The following is a 12,843-nucleotide window of genomic DNA, read 5'->3' as shown; positions in this document are numbered from 1 at the left end:
GAATAATCAATCTCTTTTTTAGTATTTTATAACTCAGTTGTGCTTTGCTGACCATGATATTCAGCATTATCTTCTAAACAGGCAATTAATAAAATTTTGTATAAATTTTTGGATGATACTAAAACACATTAATTCCTATGGCTCTTTAAAATTACTGTAGTCTAAGTATATACTCCATTTGAAGTTTAAGTAGTGGCATTAGTATGAACATTCTTAAGACCATTTTGTTATGTTTGAAATAGTATTTCCTTGTTTTCTAACATGTTTTTATATCTCATGCAGAGAAGAAATTTCACTTTGGCTTTTCAGGCAGCTGAAAGTGTTGGCATCAAGTCTACTCTGGTAAGATTTAAATGTATATTGAATTAATTATGACCCACTTATAAAAATCAAAATTACTCTATTTTGTAGTTTCAAAAGATATGGATGTTTATACTTAAAAATAGCAGCAGATGAGCTCAGCTAGAGGTTATTGCACTAAATAATGGCTGAAATGCAGACTGGTTAAGCTTTAAAAGGAAGGTTCACCAACACTTATCTCCCAGTATGAAAATAAATATTAATAACAGCAGTGGATTTTTTGAGAATAATTTGAGAATATTTTAAGAATCCATTAAATCTGTCCTATCTCTGACTTACTTCTAAATTATTCAGGATTTTTTGAACTCTGGAGCTACAGATCAAGCAATGTAATTTGTTCCCTTTTCTCAGTGCAGTGTGAGAGTTGAGATTTGCCTCTTAAGTTTAGACTTAACTTGTCATCATTGCAAATAGTAGTAAGGTTTTTTCAGTGATGGTTTAAAAGTTGTCTTACACAAATTTCCCAGTAAAAGAATTAGTTTTCAGCAGTGGAGTGTTTGCTAGAACAGGAGTATTTCTGAAGGTGTGGAGTTGGGAATACCCCAAACCCTTGTGAGTGATCACAGAAACTCAGCTGAAACGGCCATTGTCAGAAATGAGATCTAAGTGATACTTTTACAACCTGAGTTCTAACAAAGCTGCCATAGTTAGCAACTAACAGTACAGCAGAGTTTTTAAAAATAACACTTTCCTTGATCCTTATCAGTGCTTTTACCCCCCAGCATTGTGTTTGCTGACAATGGTGGTGCAGCTCCTGGGCTTTCGGACTCTGACTTTGGCACTGGTTTGAGATGTGGAAGTTTTTTACCAAGTGCTGATGCAAGAATGAGATAGTGGAAAATAACTGCAGAAATTCTTGCATAACTCAGCCTTAGTCCAAATGGTTGCTGCCTGCCCTTCCTTTTTGTGATGTACTTCATTAGAGATACCCCAGACAGGCAAATGGAATGGAATTTGGTCTAAGTGCAAATTGCATCCATCTTAAGAAGTTGGTAGCTATTTGCATACCTACATGCACAGTGTGTGTGATGGGGAGGTTTGTGCATTTTTTCTCATCCATATTACATGAGTGAGGGGCTAAGAAGGGTGTGAAACCTGCTGTATGTGAACAGGAGTGGAATGCGAGTAGAAGTTACTCATTCTCTGAAGAAGGTGTTCAGCTAAAAGAATTCACAACTTGTTTTTTGGGGTCTGGAGATTCCTGCATCCAAAGCTTTCAAACAGGGCCTTAGAGTAAACAGAAATTTCTAGGAACTGCATGACTCTGCTTTGCTTTGTACATGTGCTGAAGAGGGTAGATGAGAGTCAGTTATTTATTGGTGCTTAACCTGCTGGGAATTTTGAACTTTAATTAATACTGGGCCTTAGTTCTGTGGCTCACAGTTCCTGGGGAGGTTGTGTTGCTTTGCAAGGCTGGTGCAGGGTTATGTGAACACTGAAGTCTGACTGTTGTACCAGCTGTGCTCAGTGGGGCAGAGCTTGAGCATGCACAGCATCAGGCATTTCAGTCTTAAGTCAACAAAAGAATTGTCTACAGATGTGCCATTCATTACATTTTGTAAGTAATACCAAGATATATGGAAAATAGAGCTTTCTTCATCAGTACTTTAAATTGTGGAAACTTGACAGATTTACCATTCCCAGGAAAGTGTGAAAACACTGCCACATTGCTCTCAGGGTTTCCATTCCTGCTTTTGACCAGTGTGTTTTCTGTGACAGGACATCAATGAGATGGTGCGAACCGAGCGTCCAGACTGGCAGAATGTCATGCTGTATGTTACAGCAATTTACAAATACTTTGAAACCTGAACCCCAATCATTCAGCAGATCCATGGGATACAACCAACGTGAGCTACCAGATGGAAATCTTACCGAAATGCTAATCCCCATTTCACTCAAAACTGGCAACATTTGAGTCCCTTCAAACTTCAGTGACACTATCATGGATTGCCTCAGATTGCTTCAGCTACTAAGCATGGGAACAACTGTTTAAAAGTAAGAACTTGTTGCCACAGTGCTTGGAATAACCCCAGTTATTAAGCTATTCAGATTAATTATGTAGCCTAAAGAGCCTGAACTACTTCTGTGCTGCCTTTCCAGTCAGACTTCCTGAAGCTTTCTTTGCTGGGAGAGTGTGATGAATGCTTCCTCTGGCATATAGGAGACTGAATGTACAGATAAAGCTTTGAGAAGGAAAAGGATAACATGGCATCATAACACTGAACTTTCTGTAGCATCCTGATTTCACAGACTCTGAATATTCTACCCACAGCATATGGCAGCCCCATACAGTAGAGTTCTTAATGGTAACTTAGTTACTGTACAGCTATTTTCCATCCTTGAAAATGTGCACAATATTCTAGGAAAACAAGCTTTGATTCCATAATGACAAATTGAGGGGAAAAGTGCTCTTGATACCTCGAAAAATCTGGCACAGAAGAAGTCTTCATTCTAAAGCTTCATTATAAGCCTACCTCTGTCACAGTGATGTGGCTTTCATCTTTATCTTATGGATTGTAAAGACTAGCACACGCAGCTCCTGGCTTTCAGGGCACACTACACTTCAAGGAATCTGTGCAAAGTCCCTGTGCTTCCACTCTGACAGCAATGAATCAATGATCACCCCTTGTCTGGCTTGTTCCCTGCTCTCTTCCTGTTTGCCAGTGCAGCCAGCCTGGGCTGTGCCCTCAGCAATACGAGCTCACGTCGGGGATGGCTGTGGTGGAGCTGTGCAGCTGCGACAGCATTTCCTCTGCAGGGGAGATACTCTCAATAAGATGTAATAATGAAGTAGTTTGTCTCAAAATCCAGCTTTGCCATGTTTCCTGTGTGTTTTTCCTTGGTCTTGCACATCCTCATCTGAGTGACAGGAGGTGAGATGTTCTCTGGGAAGGACTGTGGAGGAACTGATGCAATGTGTGTCCACCCAGCCGACTCAAATACTGCGTGGAAATGACTCACTGTCACAAGGAAGGAATTGAGAAACTTTAGTCTGCTCAACTTCTTTTCTTTCTTTCTGAAAATGTACCTGAATTCATTTAGCAGCTCTTGGGCAAAAGAGTTTAAGTGCCTTAGCTATCACTGAGTTGATAGGTGCTGGCACTTCAGGGCCTGCTGTGGAATGTTAATGGCTCCCAATGGTTTCATGGCTCCATTTGTCACGAGCTGTTTGTTGTAATCTTGTTTGTCAAATCCAGGGGAGACTTCACTCTGTCATTGCTTCTGCCTCTTGCTTTTCTGAGCACTGACCAGCAGTTCAGCCATGGAACATCTCATTAATATTAAGCAGAAGCCAACTTGAGCAGTGAGTTCTGTAACAGCTGCTATTTATAAGCACAGGCTCTTTCAGCAGTAACCCCCTTGTAAAGAAAATAAATCTGTTCTATGGTGCTCTTACGATTGTTAAGGACAGTTTGAATGTCATAGATGTTATCCCAGCTGTGCTTGGCATCTGTGAAACTTCTTCATGGTAAAAAAGCACAGATTTAACTTGAAAGCATTGCCAAATCCAAAACCCCATCATCTGAAGAACATAGCCCATGTGAAGAGTAATAATTCAGCATGTCTCTAGCATTGTATAACAGAACACATTTACACTGATATGTGCCTGTGAGAATTCTGAAACTTTGCAAAATAACTGCTTAAGCTGTGCTGAGGGCCTTTGGAGAAGTTTTCAGAGCAGTGGTGTCTCAAACATTCTTGCACCTCTTTAGAACTAGAAGTAGAGACCCTCAGATTATTAACTGGTGCATTTGAAGAGCCAGCATAATCTAAAGACAATTGTTACAAGTGAGGTTTCGAGTGAAAGATCTTCATTAATAGATTTTAATAAAAGTCTGAAATGCATTTTCCTCTCCCTCTATATTTCTTCAATTTTTTTTTTTTACTTCATTAGTTTCAGTAAGAATAGTCGTAGTGGAAATAGACATTAGTGCTGTCTTGCTCTCTATCTTCTATTATTAAATTCCAGATTTTGCCAATCAGTGTTTTAAAACCCTTCTGTTTATCCTCTGAACTGATATCCTTATCTATGATTGTCTTATTCATTGCCTTAGAGTTAAAAAATAATATTTTTCTAATGAAAAGGATAGCATTTCTTGATCTAAATTCACTCATCACCTGTTTTGGTGAGGTAATTCGAGCTTTGAGCTGATTTTTTTTTCTGTCATCTTCATTTACCTGAAATGTTGTCAGAGTCCTTAACTGGAAAAACCCTGAGAGTGTCACCACTTGTCAAAGGAGAAATCATGTTTGCCAGATCCCTCCTGTTAAAACATGAGCTGCTGGTTTTCAGAAAGGAAGAGAGACAAAAGCTCTCAGTAAATATAACGGGGATCTTGTTTTGAACTTCAGAGCTCTGTGAACTTCTCCTTGGTGTGCTCTGTCTGATAAAACTCTGTGAATCCAGCCCAGGAGCCCTGGGCTTCAGGAAGAGGTTTGTGTGTCCTGATGTATCTGAGCCTTAGTGTGTCAGGTGCTGCACAGCTGCCCCTGGAAGGAATGAAGCAGTGGAAGAGCACAGCAAACACAAAGCCCTGCTGCACTCCACAGTGGGGCTTTTCTGAAGGTTCAAACCACATTCAGTTGCTCAAGAGGAAAAACAGCAGTAGCCCTTCTGGATGTGGAGTAAATATACTGTTGTGTTTTGTTTCTGTTCATAGTTAATCCTCAGACAGCCTGGGTTTTGTTCATGTCAAGTGAAGTTTATGCTGATTTACTTCCCTTTTAATCCAGCAGATATTTCTGAATGTACTTAAAATGTGTTGGCATCCATTTATGTTTTCTATGTGCCTTGCAAAAGCCTGTGCTGTGGAACATCATGGCCAGGGTGGGCAACAGGATGGAGCTATGGGACACCCTGAGGAGGTACAGCTGTGCCATCCTCTGGATCCTGTGGATGGAAGCACTTCCATAGGTGTGACACTGGCTTTGGGTTTCAGTTGGTTTTGTTTAATCCAGTTTGATTTGGCTGTTTCAATAGAAACACTAATTCAGTGTCTCCAGTGTGACTCTCTGGCCCTCACAAAAATGTCTTATTCCCATGCCTCTGAAAAACTGAGGGAAATTTTCACTTTTAAAATTGTGTTTGTGGATAGTTTCTCCAGAATATAGCATATAGTTGTGACATATTGCAATTTAAAGGTAGATTTTTGTCTGTTTTTCATAAAATATATTCTTTGAGTTACATGTAATGTTTCTGATAATTTTTGTCTCCAATTGTATGAAATATTTCCACTGTTTGTGTTTTTCTGTGATGTCCATCATCATGTCTTAGAAGGCCCTTAATTTGCAAGAGCTAAATGAACTCTGCTTTAATTTATTGGTGTAAACTCCTGTCCATGTCCTGGCAGAGGGGGTGCTCTGGTTTCAGGTGCATGAGGAGAAATGGATTGCAGCCCTCCTGCCATGGTGCAGTGCTTTGAGCTGCTGAGGCTCTGCCTTGGGAATGCTGGAGCTGTGACATTGAGGGCTCATTTCTCTTCCTGATCTCACTGTTGAGTTTTAGCTATTTTTTCAGTCTCAGCACTCCAGACATTTGGATTCTTTTGCATCACCAGAAGATGACTTTCACTCAGTTCTGTTTCTGTACAGATTTGGCCCAGGGCACAATTTTTAGTCCAGCCTAGTTTTGACCCAGGTTATTTGGGAAGCTGGAGATTTGGAGAACTTGAGGGTGTTTTTCTTCCTGCCTGTGCCTGCTCTGGGGACACTGCCTGCTGTTCAGGTGGTGTGTGACAGTTCCTTCCAAAGGCTGAAGTGAAAGTTACACCTCTAAACTGTGTTCCTGTGACTCCTGTGCTGACTTCACTTCTTGTTTGCCTCTTGCAACTAACACAGCCCAGAGCAGGAGCTCCTAAGGGACAAAATTCCTCTGGGAAGGAATCCAGCTGAACATCTTCATGCTGCTTTCTGCCTGCTGTGAGTTATTCAGAGGTGGTGTAGAAAGAGAACCTTGAAACAGTCATGTTCATGGATGGGCTGGGTTAACTGTATGCTTTGTTTGTGGTCCTTCCCTAGACTTGGTCAATATTTATTTCTGTTTGGTTTTTATCTTCTGAGCTCTGTTTCTGCAACTCCTTCCTTTAAGCTGCCATCAGTGTATCCCTGTCTTTAGGCTGATATGAACCAGTTTGAGACATGGTGCAAGGGCTGTTAAAGTGTCTTTGTCAGGGACATGGCACTGTGCTTTCCCCACTTAGTGTGTGTTGGCTGGCAAAACACAGACAGCCAAATACATCCAATTGTCCCTATTTAGAAAGGTATTTTTATTAGTGTTCCTGCTTTCACAGCAGAGTGCCTGGATGGGTTTTAAATTACTGTGTGGCTTGCTGTGTCCCTCCCTCATCTAATGTTCTTCAGTTGTGTTCCCTGATTTCAGAATCAGCCTTGTAGTACACTATAATTATCTAACCCAAGATGTTAAGCATCTGGAGTATGTAGCAAGTATGCTGTGGGTAATTAATGCTAAATAACTTAAAAGGTCGAGGTTTGTACAGTTCTGATTTATTTTAATTGATACAAATATTTTTTTCTTTGTGTTTTTGCTACACTTGCCACTTGTTTGGATGCAACACCCTTGAACTTGGTTTGACTGTCCTGATCTCCTGGAGCTAATTCATTCTGGGATGTTAGAATTATTTCCTCCCAATGAAGCTTTAGTAAAACCTATGAATACCAGATGACTTTCTTCCAAGTGACATTAGCTTTTGCTTGGAATATTCCTTACCCAAAGGCCACTGCCTGCCTCAGAGCTGCATGTAAGCTCCCCATCAGTCCCAGCAGCACCTGGGGATGCAGAGCAGGAGGGTAAACTTCTGGCAGAATATTACAGCAGCCTGATGCAATTAAGCTGGTTTCATTTTAATCCCCTATTTTCAGGGGTATTCAGTTTAGGCAAAATCATTTACTGAAAGCTGAAATGTGGCCTGTTCTCCACTGGGAAGTATGCTTCTGTCAAATAATATTTTTATGAGATTGTATTTATGGAAATGGAAAGAAAAATGTCATAAAGCTAGTTTTGTTGCACTTTTCTAAGGCTTTTGTATTTTGCATAGTTCTAGAACATGAGGAAGTTGCTTGGGGAAGTCAAGGCTTGGAACCTGCTCTGCCCCAGCACAGGAATGTGTGATGTGCATTTCACCTGGTGATCCATATTATTTTAATTGCATGTAACTGATGTATTTATATGGCAGTGAGGGAGCCCAGCAGACACTTCCTGCTGCACAGGAGCCATTGGCAGTCCCAGTTCCACAGTTCATGAGCTGACCTGTTCTGACTGGGGACTGCACTTGCAATAATGGAATAGTCCATTTTTGATTCTGAGCTCTTTCAACAAATGAGGGAAAAGGGGCTCTTCTTTTTTTTTTTTTTTTTTCTTTCTTTTTTTCTTTTTTTTTTTTTTTTTGTTCCATTGTTGAAATTTCTCTGGAGGCTTTTAATGGTTTCCAATTATTGCATATGTTCATTTAGGATGGTTACTTGGAAATCAGTTCATCTAGGAGGGCACAAATACATGTAACATTCTCAAGTAATTAATCCTTGTAACTTAACAACATTTCAGTTTGATAAAAGCTTTTGGTTTTATGTGTATTGTAAGGTTAATTTTTCTGTCTATAAGTAGCACTTTTATATGTATCTGAAGGGTTTTTTTGAACAGAAATGTGTTTTTTCTGTATATTATCTAATGGGAAGAAAGTATAACACTACTAAACAAGGCATAGAGTAGTTTGCCTCCAGACTGTAAGTTCACTTTAGGTCAGTAATGATCAGGAGCTGTTCAGAGTATCTGAAATAAATCAGTGATCCCATTTACTGCTGGACAAGTCTCCTGATCAAACCCAGAAGGGCATTAATTGGTACCCTGCTCCTCTTGGAGGGTACTTCCAGTTCAGGTGTGAGGCAGAACTGACAGAAGTGTGAGGAATTTTGGACTTGGTGGAAGAAAGAACAGAATTTTATTGATGCCTCAGTCTGACTTCACAGCACTCTACTGGATAAGGACTAACCTTGATTGAGATGACACTGCAGCCAGTAATGATATCTCCTAAATAGCTAATTTAAAGCTCCCTTTCCATGGCCATTAAAGATGATATAAAACCCAGTGATTCTAAAAGCTCTTCTCATCCTCCCAGCTTTTCTGATTTGTATTGGTTTTACTCTTCCCTGGAACACAGCTGTTGTGTGTCACTCTGTGTATGGGTTTAGAAATTCCTCCAGACAAGTGCAAGTACTTTGCTATTTTCCAGAACCCTTTTGAATAGTTTACACATATCTTACATAGAGAGAGGCTTTGCATAAATGTACAGATGTACCCACATGTGTAAATGTGTGTGCAGATAGGTGCTCCTGCAGGTTCTGATAACATGGAATGTCTTGGATACTTAGGCTGGTGTATTAGTGTAGATGTTTAAATGGCAAGGAGGAAAAACCATGTGGTTAGAGCTGAGAAATACAGCCCTGAGGGAAATTTGAATGAGTGTTCCAATTGTATTTCACCCTGTTTGTGGTTTGAAAGACACAAGTTGGTCATGGTTGGAACTTGAGAAGTCAGCAGCCTGTGTTAAGCTAAACTTTTGGAGGACCCAATATGCTTCAGTTTGCAAGGACCACTAGAGACCTGGGCATTTACTTTCTCCATGATGTATTCTGTATGAGTATTTAGTATGTATGCCTTCAATTTGCCAATGTTGCCATGTTTTCTTCTTAATTATTCATGAAATAAAGGTTGCAAATAGGAGAATGTGTGTTTGTTTTCTTGGGGGAAGGCCTGCACAAGGGGCTGCTCTCAGGCTGGCCCTGGCACTGTTTGCTCAGGAGTGTTGCAGGAAGCAGTGGTGAGGTGAGGAGTGTGTGCCAAGGCCTTGTGTGCACACAGCCTCAGGATTTTTTTGGGAATCATATCTCTCTTGGGATACCAGCAGCCTCTGCCCCCAAAGGGTTTTAGGTGATAAGACAGTGAATACCCCAGATAAGAGGGACATGTTTAAGGCATCTGCTCAGCCTGTATTGTTCTAGAGGAGGAAGTTGCAGAGAATCTGTTCAGTTTAGGCAACTTCTGTAATACATTGCAGGATCAGAATTACTTAAATATTACTTAGCCCAACCCAAGTGAGGCAATTGTGTGCTCACCCCCTCTCTGTCCCTAAAGGAGTTGGGCTGGAGAGAGGTTGGGGGCTTAATCTCTAGAACAGTTCAGACTATTGAAAGCAGAAGCCTAAACACAAATTTTTCCAGGCGAAAATGAAGCTTAGAACACCTTAAACCTGGTTTGGTCTCAAATTGTCCTGGATGGTAACTGTTAACAACTGCTGGTTTAGTTTCAAGTGTTCTGGAACAAATTGGATCCAGAGGTTTGGATTGAGCTCCTAATTATTGTAAATATTGTTCTGAAAGGCACTGGCTAGGGTAGGTATTTTAATTTTACTCTCTTTTTTTGAGACTTTGTGTGCTGTATTCGGACTGTTCAGCAATCCAGAAAAATCTGTGTCTCAATAATGCTATTCTGCACGAAAGTGTCTAGTTTCTCCTTTCTTGAGGTGAAATATTCTCCCTGAGAACTCCTTGCAGTCCTGCCTGCAGTGTCTGGAGCTGCTGGAGGTCTGTGGTTTAAGAACATGCCTGATTTAAGAAAACATTTAAGTTCTTAATATGGATTTATATCCTGTTTTCAATACTTCTGTTGCAAATAAATGTTTCAGAAGTGTATTTTGTAGACTCATGTCAGAAAATAGATGTTCTTTTCTGTAGCAAGCACATGGCAGCTCCATGGGAGGGGCTGCTCCACGTGCAGTGGGCATCTGGATGCAGGACATGGCCAGGCCTGAGGGATGCTAAAACTGCAGGCTCTGCACAGTCTGTAGGGCTGCAACTTTTCTTTCCCATATCCACTGAAATAATATTCCTCCACCAGACTATTTTCAAGGATTGCCTTCCAAGCTGTCACTAAAAAATTTTGTTAAAAATGTGAAATAAGCTCCATAAGTGTGTCTAAGTTGAATATAATAAAATTGGTTCATTAATTTTTAACTGTAATGAAAAGCTGCAGCTATATGGAACAGTGAAATAAATACCTCAGAAGCAACAGCATTGTAATATTCCATTGTGTTAAATCATAGAACCTGATATTGGAGTCATGGCTTTTCTGCAGTTAAGTTCTGTGGAGGAGCTAGGTCAACAATAGAGACCTTCTACTGAAATTGTTAAATTCTGTGGATAGCAATACAGACCTGCTAGTGAAATTGTTAAATTCTGTGGATAGCAATACAGACCTTCTACTGAAATTGTTAAATTCTGTGGATAGCAATACAGACCTCCTGCTGAAATTGTGCTAAAGGGTTTCACAATTGCTTTGCAGAGGAGACTTGGATTAAATCATGTCTGCTGCAGAATTCTGCAAAGGGCAGAGATCAGAGGAGCTCACAAGATGTGCATTATTACCACACAGAATTGTTTTAGAGGAGACCCTTATCACTGAAAGTTAACTCCTTTCTAAACTTTTAGGAAGCTATTTACAGCCAGTAGCTACTGGAAGAACTTAAGAAACCAACAAAAAGGGAGCTGGATCCTGTGCCCCTCTGAGCCCCTCACTCAGTGCTTGGTCTGTGGTGTTTTTTCAGCACTGTCTCTCCTTGAGGCCAGCCTTTCATGTTGAGATGTTCTCATACCTCAAGCTGGTTTTCTTTTTCATCCTCACTACTAAAGGTTGAGTGAATTCTCCTTTGAATTTGCTCAGGAAGTTGTGTTGGCACTGAGGAAGCCCCAGTACCTTCTCTGTGAATTCCTGCTTGGTGTTGCAGCCCAGCACCTTGAATGGGCAGGTTGGCCAATTAGTGTCTCTGTTCCTGGCAGCTCAAGATGAGAACAGCATTTATGTCTAATTAAATATTTTTATTAGTTTCACTTCTATTAGAAGAGTTGAGTTGAAAGTTCCTCCCTGCAAGTCTTTGTTCAGAAGAAAGCGTTGTGTGTGAATTTTTAAAGAACCAGATGAGGGAGTGGTGCCACCAATTCTAATCCAGGTTAAGGCTTTTGTTACCCTTTGTCTGCTGTTTCCTTGTCACCATTGTTCAACCCTTTTTGTAGGACTGGATTTCTGTGTATTTAATGCCCTCTTTGAAAAATATGGAGTCAACTTTTCTTGAATGGTCTTTGTCCTTCAGGATTTTCATTTCTTTGGAACCTTCTTAATCTCATTGTGAAAATGGGGTTGGACAGTTGTGTCTCATCACAGAATTTTTGCTCTTAGACATCTGCATGGATTCTGTAGTGTGGGGCACTGTTTGTGCTTCCCTCCAGGGCTGTGCATAGCTCTCTCCCTTGTTTATGTCCTTTTCTTCAACCATTTGAGGCTCTTTCTTCACGCCAGAAGCCTAAAAGTTAAGCTCTTAAAAATGAAAGAAACTTGAGAAGGAGACATAACAGTCTGGAGACAACTTCACTGAGCTGTTGACAATATCATATTTTTCAAAAATAAATATCCCACAGAGCACCAGAATGCCACTGTGTTGAGTTCAGGCTGTGTCTCTGTGGGGCCACACTCAGAGTCCCTGGGCTGCACCAGGGCACAGCCTGCACTGGGCATAGCCAGGGCTGGCTCTGCACCATCACAGCTTTGCATTGTCAGCTTTGCAGTTCAGGAGCTGTGAAAAATCCCCTCCCCAAAACAACTGCTCTGAGAAATTAATACAGCTGGGCTTGGGTCTGGGCAGAGACAAAATGTCAGGGGAGGGTTTGGTGCCCTTCTGCTCTTGGCCAGAGGTACAGCTGGCATCGAAATGTGGAGCTAAAACATGAGCCCAGCTCTATAAACCTCTGAAGTTGTGCCATTTGCACCAACATTTCCAGCACACGCTCTTCCCTGGCAGGGAGTGGTGGGAGCAGGGTCAGCAGCCACTTTTTGTCTCCAATTTGTGACAAAACTGGGTTGTACACAACGTGTGTTTTTTGTAGAGTTGAGTAAGGGCTGCCCTCTCATTGCTCCTCAGAATAAAATGAGAATAGTTCAAGTGAAGAAGAATCAAGTGACTTCTGCTGGGCCTTTCAATTCAACAGTTCATTTATTGTGTAAAGGTAAGTTATATTTTAGCTGTTGCTCTGCAGCTCCCACATGATGATTCATGCTACCAGTTTTTCTTCTATTAATAGTTTACAGAGAGTGCTTAAATTTAGATTGAATTCCATCTCATAGTCTGTCATGCTGGATAGCATTGAGAGGAATAAAGGCACAGTCTGGTTGGGCAGTGTCTTTTATGGAGAGTAGTCAACTCCTGACATGAAATTAGTGAAAATCCTTCCTTCATTGCTGACCCAGACTGTGTTGGCATTTCCCTGTCAGGGCAGATCTTACCTTGACTCCAGCTTCTTTTTCTTAAGCCTTTGGTAAAAGCTGAACTCCTCCTGTGCTGGGATTGAACAGTTGGTGTAAAAGACTTCAGTCTCTGACACAGGAGTGTCCTTCATTATGATTTTAGCCATGGGCACAAC

The 12,843-nt window shown here is 40.9% G+C and overlaps 1 protein-coding gene across 4 annotated transcripts in view; it reads left to right on the top strand.

The window, feature by feature from the left end:
- SPECC1L (sperm antigen with calponin homology and coiled-coil domains 1 like) overlaps positions 1-9,100 on the top strand; it is a 63,874-nt gene extending 54,774 nt beyond the window's left edge. For all 4 annotated transcript variants that reach the window (XM_050980402.1, XM_050980403.1, XM_050980404.1 and 1 more), the window contains 2 exons: positions 283-342; positions 2,080-9,100. In XM_050980402.1, coding sequence (XP_050836359.1) covers positions 283-342; positions 2,080-2,169 — 150 coding nt within the window. In that variant the 3' untranslated portion in view covers positions 2,170-9,100. The remainder of the gene's footprint in view (positions 1-282; positions 343-2,079) is intronic.
- The last annotated feature ends 3,743 nt before the right edge of the window (positions 9,101-12,843 follow it).

Source organism: Serinus canaria, chromosome 15 (assembly GCF_022539315.1).
Source record: "Serinus canaria isolate serCan28SL12 chromosome 15, serCan2020, whole genome shotgun sequence".
NCBI lineage: Eukaryota > Metazoa > Chordata > Aves > Passeriformes > Fringillidae > Serinus > Serinus canaria.
Note: the sequence above shows the minus strand (reverse complement) of the source record. Positions and strands in the feature narration are given on the sequence as shown.